The 17,228-nt window shown below is 44.6% G+C and overlaps 1 protein-coding gene across 1 annotated transcript; it reads right to left on the reverse strand.

Annotated features, from left to right (window-relative positions):
- Positions 1-3,602: 3,602 nt before the first annotated feature.
- Positions 3,603-17,078, reverse strand: LOC138411213 (uncharacterized). Its single transcript, XM_069530632.1, has 3 exons — positions 16,333-17,078; positions 12,969-14,804; positions 3,603-7,114 (listed from the first exon to the last, which is right to left on the reverse strand). The coding sequence occupies exon 2, from the start codon at positions 14,752-14,754 to the stop codon at positions 13,117-13,119; it is 1,638 nt and encodes a 545-aa protein (XP_069386733.1). The 5' UTR covers positions 14,755-14,804; positions 16,333-17,078; the 3' UTR covers positions 3,603-7,114; positions 12,969-13,116.
- Between the last annotated feature and the right edge of the window lie 150 nt (positions 17,079-17,228).

Here is a 17,228-nt window from a genome sequence, read left to right on the forward strand (position 1 = left end):
TTGGTTTCACAGACAATATCTGTGCTTGCTCCATCCACTCAGATCAACCTGGTACTGCAGTACCTCCAGGAACTGTGCAACAACTCAGTAGATGGTGGAAATGCACCTTGATGTTGGTTGCCACCAGCTAATAAACCTATGAAGAACTATATCCATTCCTAAAAGTTTTGCTTGATACAAACACATAATTACTATCATATCGCAGGAATTATATGTGATGTAAAAGATCACTTATTTTTAAACAGTGAAAGAAATGGAGCAAACCCTGCAAGCTAATTCAGGCAGCCAACTCGAGCTGTGCTGCTCACATCATGTGACATACCTCATTCTCCACAATCATCTATTATACACACCCACCTTATTAGGCGGCCTATTTAAGCAGAGAGACATTTCCCATCAACCCCTTTGCTCGCAATGCTGCTGCAGTATGATTACCAGTTGCTTCACCCCCTCCACCACCCTAGTATCCACCTGTACCACAGCAATACCGATGCAGCAGCCGGTCAAGCAAAGGGAGTAATGGGAAATTTTCTCTTCTTAAATAGACAGCTCGGTGTGTAATATAGATGATTGTGGAGACTGAGGTACGTCACATGATGTATGTGTAGCCCGGCTATACTGACAGACGGGGTTGGGTTCGTGTCCGCAGCATATTTGTGCCGCTTGGCGCAACACTCTTGCCCTTCTGCGCATAGGAAAAGGCTGCAGTTAAGTGTGTGGCTTGTCTCTCGCCAACACTCCCTGGAGTAGTTCTGCTGTTTTGGCTCTGTGGGTTCTGTTGGGATCTGGTAGCTCTGCCCTACGCTGGTTCTGGTGCTGGCTGGCCGCTTTATTCACGGCATCTCCACCCGTGTTGATCAGCTGGTGGTGTAACCTTGGGCAGGCAACGTCTGACACCACTATTTTTAACCATTGATATATTAATTTGGTTAATTTAGTTTTGTTCCATTTCTATAAATTGTAGGGTTTATTCTGGTTTGTATTTCTGTTATTTTGTAGTTAATTTGTGGATTACTTGTTTTTCTTTCTTTGAGTGTGGTTATATTATTTTCTATCATTGGTCCTGAGTCGCTCCACCAATGGCTAGAGATCTCACTTAATATTTGGAGGTTTGTTTATTGGTTTGACTGTAGGGCTGCACAATTTAAAAAAATAGCACAATACTCATGAGAGGAGCCCCTCTCTGTCTCTGGTCCCCTTTGCTGACAAAAAGTGTCCTTGGAACTGAGCTCAATGTTTTGGAGGGCAAGGCATTGGCAGTAGTTCTTGTTAGCCGTTTTCAAACATGACCTTTAGGTAAAACCTGGTGAATTGGCTGCAGAGTTTACCCTTAGTCTGCCTTTCACACATGCACAACACAGCGAGAGTGTAGCTGATGTCATCACATGCTCGCTGTGGGCTCGTTTGTAAGTGACGCTGCTTTGAGTCGAATTTTAATGTTGGGGCTTACAGACACTTGGATGACACACACACTGCTTATTGGTATTGAGATAATGTTTATTATGATTTTACTCAATATCTGTGGCGCCCCCAGTCAGTCTGTTGGTGTATATATGGCTGGCATCGATAAAAATGTTTATATCAGTCAATAATCAGGATAATTATCATGATAATTTTTTTTTTTAGCTCACGAGTGCAGGTTGTGGTTTTAAACTTTTCTCATTGAACAAGAGAATGAGAAAAAATTTGTCTTACCTTCTCGCTGATGAAAATTGTGTTACATGCGATCATTTTGATAGCTTTTTATCGTAATACATGTTGGTACCGATAGCAAAATGTTGGTACCTTGACAACACTCAAACACAGATGTATGAAAAAAAGCATTAGAGAAAAGCTTATGCATCGTGACATTTAACACTAAAAATGTTTTACCTCAGTCAGAGCGTGGAGTTGACCTTCGTGCACACAAACCCCGAGAAACCTAAGGAGAGGTGGGGAGCTGAATACACCTTACGGTGATACTTGGACATGTCATCAGTGAAGAACCGAGGGTCATAGGGTGTTTCGGGTCTTTGAATCTTCATACACCCTCTCCTGGGCGACCCAGCCGGGGATGATCAGTCCCCGGCTTGTGTCCAAGTGGCGCGTTGTTCCACGGATCCCCCCTGCAGATCCACAGCCACCTTGAGGCTCTCTCCGCGGCCTCTAGCGTGTTCTTGGTGGCTCTTTTGGTGTGCAGACCGTTTGCTCCAAGGAGTTTGAGGGTTCGTGCCAGTGACTGGCCAGCAAAGCCACGGCACCCAACCTCAACTGGCTCGCAGCGGGCTTTCCAGCCATTGCTCCGGCACTCAGCGATGAGCTCGGCGTACTTGGCCCTCTTTCGCTCGTTTGCCTCATCGATGCGGTCCTCCCAGGGGACAGTTAGTTCTATCAGCACCACTTGCTTGGTGGACTCTGATGTTAATACCATGTCAGGGCGGAGAAGCGTGGTTGTGATGATGATTGGGAACTTTAGCTGTCTACCGAGGTCAACTTGGAGCTGCCAGTCGCGAGCTGAGGTGAGGATCCCCCCTGTCGAACTGGGCTGGTGTTTGCGTGCCTTCTGGCCCGGTCTAATGAAGGACATTGACTGTTTGGGGGCAGCCTGGGTCTTGCTGTGCTGGATCGCTGTGCAGATGGCGTCTGCCAAAGATCTTAAAACTTGGTCGTGGCGCCAGCGGTACCGTCCCTCTCCTAGCGCTTTTGGGCAGCAGCTCAGGATGTGCTCCAGGGTGCCCCTCCTCTGGCACAGCTTGCATTCGGGTGTATCTGCTAAGCCCCAGGTGTGCAGGTTGGCAGGGCTCGGTAGGACGTTATAGACTGATTGGATGAGGAACTTGATGCGTAGTGGCTCCGCTCTCCACAACTCTGTCCAAGTGATCTTGCGGGGTTCTGCATGCTCCCACCGAGTCCATGCCCCTTGCTTGGACATGCCGACCATCCTGCTGTATCGGTTTTCCTCCTCCTCCGCTCTGATCTCATCCTGGACCAGCTGGCGCTTTTCCTTTCCCCGGGCTTGGTCGTACCGCGGTTTTGGAAAGCTGCCCAGCCCTGCCCGCCCCCTTGCAACCGAGCCCACTAGCATCTTGTGCCTCAGTCGCGTCTCAGCTCTGGTGATGGCCTCCTGAGCTTGCCACTTTTTCCCAGTCTTCACGAGGATCCCTGCTGTCGTGACTCTGATGTCCGTGGAATCCCTGTACATCATCGCCTCTCTGGTGCGGGTGACTTTGAACTCCTCCGTAAGTCCGCTAAAAGGGAGCTGCAGTTTGGTGGAATGGCCGTACAAGGCGATGCTGCTCAAGGACCGAGGGAGCCCCAGCCATCTCCTGAGAAATTGGCTGATGGACTTCTCTAGAGCCTCTACCGTTGTTATCGGTACCTTGTAGACCAGCAGGGGCCAGAGTATCCTTGGCAGGACTCCGTGCTGGTAGATCCAGGCTTTAAATTTCCCTGGGAGACCAGACTTGTCGATAGTGGTGAGCCAGGTTGCCAGATCACACTTAGTCTGTTTTATGGCTGCTGAGTCCTTCAGGGAGCTGTCAAAGATCTTGCCCAGGGTCTTGACAAGTTTTTCGGTCACAGATGGAATTCTGGTCCCTCCCAGAGCAAAGCGGAACTGGTCAGTCACTTTGCCTTTCTTCAGGACCAGGGACCTAGACTTGGCGGGCTTGAAGCTCATCCTTGCCCACTGGATGAGCCGCTCCAGTCCCTGGAGGAGCCATCTGCACCCTGGAACAGATGTTGTAAGAAGAAAATGTGGTTCAAAAAGTAGTGTGTATCATATTTGTATTTTTCCAACAATCATTATTTTCACATTCCCCTTCTGATTATTACATCCCTCCTTACAAAGCCCCAACATACAAACTAACCCCCCACTTCTATTTCTCACAGGTAGTGAAGTTGCAGTATTTGAAATGGTCAGTCTCAACTGAGTGATGAAACACTTCTGTTTTTTATTCAGTCAAACAGCACGACCCCGCCAGCTGCTGAAACTTTGCTTTGAAATATGGATTGAGATGATCTGTATTTCAAAAACATTCACAGATTTTCTAACTGTATTGTTTCTGTTTTTGAGAAATCAGCAGCAATTGAGTTGAACACAGGCATTCAGGATGGGATTAATACCTCATATACAAATGTTAAGTATACACTTTTTCATTCACACTCGATATCCCATTAGGAAAAAGAGAAACTCATTTTTTAAAGAATGTTTTGCAAATGCATTAAAACTTTAAAAACTTTTATTTCAAAAACTATTTTGACAATTTGTTGAGGCACAAAGTCAACCAGTTCAGAAGGGCACACAGCATAGGTCCTGCAATTCACAGGAGCAAACACTTCTAAAGCTCTTAGTGTTACTAGGAGCACAATGACATGGAAGAACATTTTCTTATGTACAAATCCTCTTCATTTATGTTAGACGCTGTCTCTCCTCGTCAATGTTAAATATTGTTATTTTATCTATTGCACATCTGACATTCTGGGAGAGGGATCCCTCACTTGTGGATCTCACCGAGGTTTCTATGGTTTTCCCCTGTTAAAAGGTTTTTTTTGGTAGTTTTTCCTTACTCATGTTGAGAGTTAAGGACAGAGGATGTCACACCTTGTTAAAGCTCTGTGAGACAAATTGTGACTTGTGAATATGGGCTCTACAAATAAAATTGGATTGATTGATTGCTATGGATAGAGCTGATATTACAAAATGACACAAGCACCACTCACCTCTGTTTTTAATAATAAAAAATACACCCTCTAGATCTAAACTTTACTGGTAAAATAAAGGCATCGTACTGTGAGTTAGACGTCTTCTTAAATAAATATTATTACTTATGTGATGGAAATCTAAAAATAGAAGAGGCTGGGTTACCAAATTTGTCTTTGTGTATTTTATCGGGAGCTTTCTGCAGAAAGGATCAACACAGAGAGTCACAAGGATCTCAGAGTGCAGTCAAATGCAAACGTCCAGTATAGGAGAACTAAGGCTGTTTGTCTCAGCCAGTTCAGACTGGTTCTGTAGGCACAGTTTGAGACAGGAATTAAGACACAGGGAACTTATTTGTATTAGTTTCCTCTGAAGATAGAGCAGACAGAAAATAAGTCCTCGCACAGTCAGTAAGTAATTGAAAGGTCATAAAAGCTTCAGGTCACAGTTCAGTTCATAAAAGGCCAAGACAGGAATATAAAAGTTCCATTTAAACTATAAAAGATTTCCACCACACTTACCTGAGTATATTAGGGTGACAGAGCCTGTTCATGAGCTGAACTTCTCGTAGCATGTTAGCCTTGTTGCTAGCCAGTGTGTTCATTTTCAGTGCCATCACCTGCCCTGTGATCCGATGCTGCACCTGGACAACAAGCAGAGGAGGTTTAGAGTGAGAGAACACACAGAGAGTGAGGTGCACTGCTTCACTGAGAAAACGCCGTCAGTAGATGGAGTTGCATGTTCATTTAAGGGAAAATCCTGCACATTTTTGCAGTTAATAAGGTCACACAATTTGCTACAGTGAGCAGAGGAATGATCCATCTGTGAAGAGATGGCATACAAATTGCCCAGACAAGCCATTGTACACGCACTATTCACAAGCCACAACGAATGCTGTAGTGTGGAAAAGGACCAGAAATCTCAGATTATAGTCTAGAGATGTCCCTAACATCTGTTGGTCACTAACATCCACTAGTAGATGGCACCCTAATAAGTGCCATATTCTCCATCTTGACCAATGTTCTAAACTGGGAGAGCTTTTGACTCTGCTGACTGACAGTAGGTGTTTAGTTTAAAAAGGCATAGAGCAATGATCTGCTGAGCAGGCCCCCTGGCTTTCATAGTACTGCCATACAAGCTAGAAGCCAGTCAGACTTATCTTTAGCCTCAGCGTACCCTCAACTTCAGCCTGTATCAAGGGCAAAACACTTGAAAGGTGCACAACTGAAGATTTGTCCCCAACATCTGTTAACATCAACTGGTGGTTGGCATCATAATAAATAGACCTTCAAACATACAAGAGATATTCTCCAGCTTGTCCTGTTTGAAATATTCACATATGCACAGATTTGTACTGTATTACAATATTAAGCAATACAATTCCTCAAAAATAAATTAGAAATGAATCATTAATTATCAATCAAATGTTTGCATGTAAACAGTATATATAAATATATATATATAGATTTATTTTATTGTAATGATTTATTTTATGTGCAGCAATTTCTCTATCATACATAAATCGTACACCATCGGCACAGGCAATGTGGAGTCTAATATCTTGCCTAAGGACACTTCAGCGCTCGGGAATGGGAGACACAGGGATCGACATGCCAAACTTTTGGTTAGTGGACAACCTGCTCTACCTCCAGAGCTACAGCCGGCAGAAACCAACAAATATTATATCTTAGATCCATTTTTACCTTCCAAAATGAATTTCGAAACATTGTAACATAACACAGTGGCAGCTGAGAATAAGGGTTTCTCACACAGACCAGAGGGTCATCTCAGGAGCTGGACTGTGAGCTGCTGAGATGACCTCTGGTCTCATCCAACAGGCAAGTCCTCACATTAGCTATCAGGCTCCTCTCCTATGGAACCAGCTCCCACTCTGGGTTCGGGAGGCAGACACTGTCCCAGCGTTTAAAGTAAAACTAAAAACCTTCCTCTTTGACAAAGCCTATAGTTAGTTCTGGATCAGGTGAGTCCTGAACCATCCCTTAGTTGTGCTGCTATAGGTTTAGACTGCTGGGGGAATTCCCATCATGCACTGAGCACTTCTTCACTTCCCTCTGTCTCTCTGCCCCCCCACACCTGTTTATTTATTTATTTATTCATTTTAACATGTCATCATGTCAAAGTGTCACTTTGTCCTCCCATAGTCCCTCTGGCTCTTCTCTCTATCTCCTGGCACCGGGACTGCAGGACAACAACCACCTCATCTCTCTCTTCTCTCCCACGCTTTCCACCCATCTCTCCTTTCCTCCCCCCTTACTTTTCTTTCCTCACCCCAACCGGTCGAGGCAGATGACCGCCCACATTGAGCCTGGTTCTGCCAGAGGTTTCTCCCTGTTAATGAGGGAGTTTTTCCTCTCCACAGTCGCCTGTTGACGTCACCAGTGAGCAGTGCTGAGCAGCAAACGGAGCAGGAGTCTGGCGACAGAGAGAGGTAAAGGTGAGAAAGAGAGAGACAGGAGCAGAGAGAGAATGGCAGCTGCTGCAACCATCACCACGCCGAAACTCGTAGATAAACCAGGTACGTGAAGTGCTACATGGAATTACTTTGGCTTGAAAACAAATGAGCGCGGTGAGGCCATTAACACCGATGCACCACTATGCAAACGGTGTTACTAAACATGTGGGGCCAAGGGTGGAAACACTTCCAACTTGGCAAACACTTGAAGGAAAAGCACCCAGACCTGCACAAGGAGTTCAGAGAACGACAGGTAATAAGTTATATACCCATGAAAAAAAGCCACATTCAGTGCTAAAAGTAGCTCTGGAAAAAATTTAAGCCTGTCTTAGTGGTATTTTATTTAATTTACTGATGCATGATGTTATAGTTCTAAGTTTTTCAATTAAAATACAGTCAATAATGACATTTTTTGTGTTCTCTTTTTATTTCGAAAAGTACAGAAAAGTATCGAAATACATGTTGGTACCGGTACCAAAATGTTGGTACCGTGACAACACTAGTCCAGACTGGACAAACTGAACACCTTTTGAGTTTTTATGACAATTAAAGGCTGCCACAGTTTCTTTTTTATGTTTGGAAGGCGAGGGTGAGGCGAGGGGAGTTCCGAGGGGAGTAAAATTTCAACACTAGATATCACTAAATTCTACACACTGTACCTTTAGTCTAGTACAGTCTACAGTCTTTAGTCTAGTACAGTAACAGAGCAATATGATGAATTTTCAGGAGCTCTTCTATTTTTTCCTTGTTCAGTCTTTTGGCAGGTGGCAACGGACATCATGGTGCATCCACTGACTTGGTGCACTGTTCCACCTTTTATTTTTATCTCTTGAATATGGAAAAGATGTTTGAAAAAAAGGAAGAGAGGAAGCCACGCTTTTTGCGAAGCCGTCTTTTCAAAGAGGAGACAATTGATTCCTCAAGTTCTGGCTCCCTTAAACGAAAGGCAAACAGCAAGTTCTGAGGTTTCCACTTCTTACGCAACTCCTTGAAAATGGCTTTGTCAAGGTCTTTGATTATCTGTGGGTTAACAGCTAAGTCAATGTCTTTGACCTCCGCCCATATTCCCTCCAGCAGTTGATGACTTATGTCCATTATGTCGGCACCGATCCTGGTCATCCTGGCATTATCATAGATTTTTGTGATGAGCTGGTCCACAAGAACCCTGACATACATTTTATATCTTTCTGCTGCAAACATCTTTACATTCTCTGATGATATTGACTGATTCGATTCCCTGCTGCTGACCAATGATGGTGTTGACTGATTAGATGAGTTCCTCACCCTGCTGCTGACCAATGATGGTGTTGACTGATTAGATGAGTTCCTCACCCTGCTACTGACCAATGATGATGTTGACTGATTCGATGAGTTCCTCACCCTGCTACTGACCAATGATCGTGTTGACTGATTAGATGAGTTCCTCACCCTGCTGCTGACCAATGATGGTGTTGGCTGATTCGATGAGTTCCTCCCCCCGCTGCTGGCCCTCGATGATGACTGACTCAATGTGCTGTTCTTCCTGTTGTTGACCACTGATGATGTTGACTGATCTGAAGAGTTCCTCCCCCTGCTACTGACCAATGATGATGTTGGCTGATTCGATGAGTTCCTCCCCCCGCTGCTGGCCCTCGATGATGACTGACTCAATGTGCTGTTCTTCCTGTTGTTGACCACTGATGATGTTGACTGATTTGAAGAGTTCCTCCCCCCGCTGCTGGCCCCTGATGATGACTGACTCAATGTGCTGTTCTTCCTGTTGTTGACCCCTGATGGTCTTGACTGATTCGATGTGTTCTTCCTCTTGCTGTTGACCCCTGATAAAGTTGACTGATTCTTTGTTTTCTCCTCATTGCTGCTGATCTCTGATGATGTTGACTTCTTCGATCTTTTCTTCCCTCTGCTGTTGATCTCTGATGATATTGACTGCCTCGATGTGTCCTCCTCAATACTGCTGATCCCTGATGATGTTGACTGCTTCGATATTTTCTTCCTTTTGCTGTTGATCTCTGATGATATTGACTGCCTCGATGTGTCCTCCTCAATACTGCTGATCTCTGATGAAGTTGACTGCTTCGATCTTTTCTTCCCTCTGCTGTTGATCTCTGATGATGTTGACTGCCTTGGTGTGTCCTCCTCAATACTGCTGATCTCTGATGATATTGACTGCCTCGGTTTGTCCCCCTCAATGCTGCTGATCTCGGATGATATTGACTGCCTTGGTGTGTTCTCCTCAATGCTGCTGATATCTGATGATGTTTCCATTGTGTCAATGGCATTTAAAGCCTCTGTCACCCTATCTGTGTGGCTGTTAACCTGGTTATTCAGCCACCAGCTTATCAAGGACAGGAAACAAAACACTCTGGTCTGTATGTCTGCATACATGCCCTTATGTGCCTTAGGAACAGCCACTGGACTTGAACTGGGTTCTGCAATCTTTCCAGGTATGATGTGCTCATAGATTAGATCAGAAAGCTGTTTTGTGAATGCAATAACCTTTTCAGATGTAGGCTTTTTCAGTGTTTGGGAAGCACAACTTTCATTTCCACCTCCCTGCTTCTCCTGCTTCAGAAGCACAGCATCAATACTCGCTATCAGTGAGGTTATTGCCTGCCTGCTTTTGAATTCAGTCTCCTTTTTGAATTTCTTTGCGACCTGTGTCAGTATTTGGAGCGTCCCTGCTGATGCAAAAGTCTTTATGAAAAGCCTATTGATTGTCCGCATTCCTTTAGGGATTGAGGAGCTTGGCTCTTGAGATTCCTTCCCTTTTTTGCTTTCCTTAAGGATTGACTCAATAATATCATCTAAAGCCTCATAAATCTCTCGAGAAATCGAAGCATTGAGCTTAAGACTGTCATTGAACTCATTAAAGAATGTTGTGATGTCAGTCAAACTATTGTTGATTGTTTCCTGGATAATCCTCTTTACACTTTCTACACTACTGGTTGGTGAACCCTCTGAGGAAATTTCCAAGTTGGAACTGATTCGTGACGAGTGGGAGCTTGAAGAGCTCCTAGCCTTCTGAAGAGAATGGTCTGTAGTGTTCTGCTCTTCTGAGGAAATAGAATGACTTATCCTGTGAGATTGACTCTTGAACAAGCGTTTGATCTGTTTGTCTGCCTTTAACGTCTTGCAGGCATAACAGATCATCTCCTGGAGTTTATTTGGGTTAATGGTGCGGGATGGTATCCCAGAGGTCACACAGGCTGAGCTTGCAGACAAGATGGAGTTGACAGTCTCCGTCACCTCCTCTACAACCAGGTCTGTGAGTTGATCCAAACTCTTAGAACATTTTGTGTTGCCTGGTGAAAAACCGTTCTTGACAGTGTTGCCAAGAATGGACTGAACCCTTTCCTGAGACACAGGTACGTGGGTACTTTGCTTTGAAACGGCATTGGAGATGGTCATCATTAAGTTCAGCATAAGATCTGCCAACAGTATTTTTGTGGCTTCATCCGGTTTGCTTGACTTCAACAGCCTCCACTGCTCCGCGGTGATCTTCTTAAAAAAGGAATTGAAGTATGGGCGGACAGTCTCAGCATTTATGTCTGACTGGTTACCTGACTGGAGAGTCTGTGTCTGAATTGTCCCCATTGCAACTGTTGTATCAATATGAGTGTGCAAAAAATTGTTTTCTCTGAGCTGTTCACACTGCGTTTTCCAAAGTGTCTTGTGAAGAATCTTCTGTTTTTGCCAATTGGCTGGTTGCTTAAGACTGATTCTTCACTTCCTTTTTGTCTTTGACTAAAGGATGATTAAAGGAATTTAAGCATGATAGGTAATTAACGCAAAGAAATCAAAAGAAAGGAATTTAAAGGAATTGAATGATCAAAGGAAACCCCAAGTGAGAAGCAGCCCCACCCCTCAACTGTGACTGTAACAAAGGCAGACAAAAAGGTAATCACTCATTGAACTATATTCATTAGCATAGTATTAGGCTTTGGTTTCACAGACAATATCTGTGCTTGCTCCATCCACTCAGATCAACCTGGTACTGCAGTACCTCCAGGAACTGTGCAACAACTCAGTAGATGGTGGAAATGCACCTTGATGTTGGTTGCCACCAGCTAATAAACCTATGAAGAACTATATCCATTCCTAAAAGTTTTGCTTGATACAAACACATAATTACTATCATATCGCAGGAATTATATGTGATGTAAAAGATCACTTATTTTTAAACAGTGAAAGAAATGGAGCAAACCCTGCAAGCTAGTTCAGGCAGCCAACTCGAGCTGTGCTGCTCACATCATGTGACATACCTCATTCTCCACAATCATCTATTATACACACCCACCTTATTAGGTGGCCTATTTAAGCAGAGAGAGATTTCCCATCAACCCCTTTGCTCGCAATGCTGCTGCAGTATCATTACCAGTTGCTTCACCCCCTCCACCACCCTAGTATCCACCTGTACCACAGCAATACCGATGCAGCAGCCGGTCAAGCAAAGGGAGTAATGGGAAATTTTCTCTCCTTAAATAGACAGCTAGGTGTGTAATGTAGATGATTGTGGAGACTGAGGTACGTCACATGATGTATGTGTAGCCCGGCTATACTGACAGACGGGGTTGGGTTCGTGTCCGCAGCATATTTGTGCCGCTTGGAGCGACACTCTTGCCCTTCTGCGCATAGCAAAAGGCTGCAGTTAAGTGTGTGGCTTGTCTCTCGCCAACACTCCCTGGAGTAGTTCTGCTGTTTTGGCTCTGTGGGTTCTGTTGGGATCTGGTAGCTCTGCCCTACGCTGGTTCTGGTGCTGGCTGGCCGCTTTATTCACGGCATCTCCACCCGTGTTGATCGGCTGGTGGTGTAACCTTTGGCAGGCAAAGTCTGACACCACTATTTTTAACCATTGATATATTCATTTGGTTAATTTAGTTTTGTTCCATTTCTATAAATTGTAGGGTTTATTCTGGTTTGTATTTCTGTTATTTTGTAGTTAATTTGTGGATTACTTGTTTTTCTTTCTTTGAGTGTGGTTATATTATTTTCTATCATTGGTCCTGAGTCGCTCCACCAATGGCTAGAGATCTCACTTAATATTTTGAGGTTTGTTTATTGGTTTGACTGTAGGGCTGCACAATTTAAAAAAAATAGCACAATACTCATGAGAGGAGCCCCTCTCTGTCTCTGGTCCCCTTTGCTGACAAAAAGTGTCCTTGGAACTGAGCTCAATGTTTTGGAGGGCAAGGCATTGGCAGTAGTTCTTGTTAGCCGTTTTCAAACATGACCTTTAGGTAAAACCTGGTGAATTGGCTGCAGAGTTTACCCTTAGTCTGCCTTTCACACATGCAGAACACAGCGAGAGTGTAGCTGATGTCATCACATGCTCGCTGTGGGCTCGTTTGTAAGTGACGCTGCTTTGAGTCGAATTTTAATGTTGGGGCTTACAGACACTTGGATGACACACACACTGCTTATTGGTATTGAGATAATGTTTATTATGATTTTACTCAATATCTGTGGCGCCCCCAGTCAGTCTGTTGGTGTATATATGGCTGGCATCGATAAAAATGTTTATATCAGTCAATAATCAGGATAATTATCATGATAATTTTTTTTTTTTAGCTCACGAGTGCAGGTTGTGGTTTTAAACTTTTCTCATTGAACAAGAGAATGAGAAAAAATTTGTCTTACCTTCTCGCTGATGAAAATTGTGTTACATGCGATCATTTTGATAGCTTTTTATCGTAATACATGTTGGTACCGATAGCAAAATGTTGGTACCTTGACAACACTCAAACACAGATGTATGAAAAAAAGCATTAGAGAAAAGCTTATGCATCGTGACATTTAACACTAAAAATGTTTTACCTCAGTCAGAGCGTGGAGTTGACCTTCGTGCACACAAACACCGAGAAACCTAAGGAGAGGTGGGGAGTTGAATACACCTTACGGTGATACTTGGACATGTCATCAGTGAAGAACCGAGGGTCATAGGGTGTTTCGGGTCTTTGAATCTTCATACACCCTCTCCTGGGCGACCCAGCCGGGGGTGATCAGTCCCCGGCTTGTGTCCAAGTGGCGCGTTGTTCCACGGATCCCCCCTGTGGATCCACAGCCACCTTGAGGCTCTCTCCGCGGCCTCTAGCGTGTTCTTGGTGGCTCTTTTGGTGTGCAGACCGTTTGCTCCAAGGAGTTTGAGGGTTCGTGCCAGTGACTGGCCAGCAAAGCCACGGCACCCAACCTCAACTGGCTCGCAGCGGGCTTTCCAGCCATTGCTCCGGCACTCAGCGATGAGCTCGGCGTACTTGGCCCTCTTTCGCTCGTTTGCCTCATCGATGCGGTCCTCCCAGGGGACAGTTAGTTCTATCAGCACCACTTGCTTGGTGGACTCTGATGTTAATACCATGTCAGGGCGGAGAAGCGTGGTTGTGATGATGATTGGGAACTTTAGCTGTCTACCGAGGTCAACTTGGAGCTGCCAGTCGCGAGCTGAGGTGAGGATCCCCCCTGTCGAACTGGGCTGGTGTTTGCGTGCCTTCTGGCCCGGTCTAATGAAGGACATTGACTGTTTGGGGGCAGCCTGGGTCTTGCTGTGCTGGATCGCTGTGCAGATGGCGTCTGCCAAAGATCTTAAAACTTGGTCGTGGCGCCAGCGGTACCGTCCCTCTCCTAGCGCTTTTGGGCAGCAGCTCAGGATGTGCTCCAGGGTGCCCCTCCTCTGGCACAGCTTGCATTCGGGTGTATCGGCTAAGCCCCAGGTGAGCAGGTTGGCACGGCTCGGTAGGACGTCATAGACTGATTGGATGAGGAACTTGATGCGTAGTGGCTCCGCTCTCCACAACTCTGTCCAAGTGATCTTGCGGGGTTCTGCATGCTCCCACCGAGTCCATGCCCCTTGCTTGGACATGCCGACCATCCTGCTGTATCGGTTTTCCTCCTCCTCCGCTCTGATCTCATCCTGGACCAGCTGGCGCTTTTCCTTTCCCCGGGCTTGGTCGTACCGCGGTTTTGGAAAGCTGCCCAGCCCTGCCCGCCCCCTTGCAACCGAGCCCACTAGCATCTTGTGCCTCAGTCGCGTCTCAGCTCTGGTGATGGCCTCCTGAGCTTGCCACTTTCTCCCAGTCTTCACGAGGATCCCTGCTGTCGCGACTCTGACGTCCTTGGAATCCCTGTACATCATCGCCTCTCTGGTGCGGGTGACTTTGAACTCCTCCGTAAGTCCGCTAAAAGGGAGCTGCAGTTTGGTGGAATGGCCGTACAAGGCGAGGCTGCTCAAGGACCGAGGGAGCCCCAGCCATCTCCTGAGAAATTGGCTGATGGACTTCTCTAGAGCCTCTACCGTTGTTATCGGTACCTCGTAGACCAGCAGGGGCCAGAGTATCCTTGGCAGGACTCTGTGCTGGTAGATCCAGGCTTTAAATTTCCCTGGGAGACCAGACTTGTCGATAGTGGTGAGCCAGGTTGCCAGATCACACTTAGTCTGTTTTATGGCTGCTGAGTCCTTCAGGGAGCTGTCAAAGATCTTGCCCAGGGTCTTGACAGGTTTTTCGGTCACAGATGGAATTCTGGTCCCTCCCAGAGCAAAGCGGAACTGGTCAGTCACTTTGCCTTTCTTCAGGACCAGGGACCTAGACTTGGCGGGCTTGAAGCTCATCCTTGCCCACTGGATGAGCCGCTCCAGTCCCTGGAGGAGCCATCTGCACCCTGGAACAGATGTTGTAAGAAGAAAATGTGGTTCAAAAAGTAGTGTGTATCATATTTGTATCATATTTGAATTTTTCCAACAATCATTATTTTCACATTCCCCTTCTGATTATTACATCCCTCCTTTCAAAGCCCCAACATACAAACTAACCCCCCACTTCTATTTCTCACAGGTAGTGAAGTTGCAGTATTTGAAATGGTCAGTCTCAACTGAGTGATGAAACACTTCTGTTTTTTATTCAGTCAAACAGCACGACCCCGCCAGCTGCTGAAACTTTGCTTTGACATATGGATTGAGATGATCTGTATTCAAAAACATTCACAGATTTTCTAACAGTATTGTTTCTGTTTTTGAGAAATCAGCAGCAGTTGAGTTGAACACAGGCATTCAGGATGGGCCTCCACACTGAGGGTATTAATACCTCATATACAAATATTAAGTATACACTTTTTCCTTCACACTCGATATCCCATTAGGAAAAAGAGAAACTCATTTTTTAAAGAATGTTTTGCAAATGCATTAAAACTTTAAAAACTTTTATTTCAAAAACTATTTTGACAATTTGTTGAGGCACAAAGTCAACCAGTTCAGAAGGGCACACAGCATAGGTCCTGCAATTCACAGGAGCAAACACTTCTAAAGCTCTTAGTGTTACTAGGAGCACAATGACAATTTCTTATGTACAAATGTTTCCTCTGCATTTATGTTAGGCGCTGTCTCTCCTCGTCAATGTTAAATATTGTTATTTTATCTATTGCACATCTGACATTCTGAGAGAGGGATCCCTCACTTGTGGATCTCACTGAGGTTTCTATGGTTTTCCCCTGTTAAAAGGTTTTTTTTGGTAGTTTTTCCTTACTCATGTTGAGAGTTAAGGACAGAGGATGTCACACCTTGTTAAAGCTCTGTGAGACAAATTGTGACTTGTGAATATGGGCTCTACAAATAAAATTGGATTGATTGATTGCTATGGATAGAGCTGATATTACAAAATGACACAAGCACCACTCACCTCTGTTTTTAATATTAATAAAAAATACACCCTCTAGATCTAAACTTCACTGGTAAAATAAAGGCATCGTACTGTGAGTTAGACGTCTTCTTAAATAAATATTATTACCTATGTGATGGAAATCTAAAAATAGAAGAGGCTGGGTTACCAAATTTGTCTTTGTGTATTTTATCGGGAGCTTTCTGCAGAAAGGATTAACACAGAGAGTCACAGGGATCTCAGAGTGCTGATGAAGAACAGTCAAATGCAAACGTCCAGTATAGGAGAACTAAGGCTGTTTGTCTCAGCCAGTTCAGACTGGTTCTGTAGGCACAGTTTGAGACAGGAATTAAGACACAGGGAACTTATTTGTATTAGTTTCCTCTGAAGATAGAGCAGACAGAAAATAAGTCCTCGCACAGTCAGTAAGTAATTGAAAGGTCATAAAAGCTTCAGGTCACAGTTCAGTTCATAAAAGGCCAAGACAGGAATATAAAAGTTCCATTTAAACTATAAAAGATTTCCACCACACTTACCTGAGTATATTAGGGTGACAGAGCCTGTTCATGAGCTGAACTTCTCGTAGCATGTTAGCCTTGTTGCTAGCCAGTGTGTTCATTTTCAGTGCCATCACCTGCCCTGTGATCCGATGCTGCACCTGGACAACAAGCAGAGGAGGTTTAGAGTGAGAGAACACACAGAGAGTGAGGTGCACTGCTTCACTGAGAAAACGCCGTCAGTAGATGGAGTTGCATGTTCATTTAAGGGAAAATCCTGCACATTTTTGCAGTTAATAAGGTCACACAATTTGCTACAGTGAGCAGAGGAATGATCCATCTGTGAAGAGATGGCATACAAATTGCCCAGACAAGCCATTGTACACGCACTATTCACAAGCCACAACGAATGCTGTAGTGTGGAAAAGGACCAGAAATCTCAGATTATAGTCTAGAGATGTCCCTAACATCTGTTGGTCACTAACATCCACTAGTAGATGGCACCCTAATAAGTGCCATATTCTCCATCTTGACCAATGTTCTAAACTGGGAGAGCTTTTGACTCTGCTGACTGACAGTAGGTGTTTAGTTTAAAAAGGCATAGAGCAATGATCTGCTGAGCAGGCCCCCTGGCTTTCATAGTACTGCCATACAAGCTAGAAGCCAGTCAGACTTATCTTTAGCCTCAGCGTACCCTCAACTTCAGCCTGTATCAAGGGCAAAACACTTGAAAGGTGCACAACTGAAGATTTGTCCCCAACATCAACTGGTGGTTGGCATCATAATAAATAGACCTTTAAACATACAAGAGATATTCTCCAGCTTATCCTGTTTGAAATATTCACATATGCACAGATTTGTACTATATTACAATATTAAGCAATACAATTCCTCAAAAATAAATTAGAAATGAATCATTAATTATCAATCAAATG

The sequence above is a fragment of the Paralichthys olivaceus genome, chromosome 8 (genome assembly GCF_024713975.1).
Source record: "Paralichthys olivaceus isolate ysfri-2021 chromosome 8, ASM2471397v2, whole genome shotgun sequence".
Taxonomy (NCBI): domain Eukaryota; kingdom Metazoa; phylum Chordata; class Actinopteri; order Pleuronectiformes; family Paralichthyidae; genus Paralichthys; species Paralichthys olivaceus.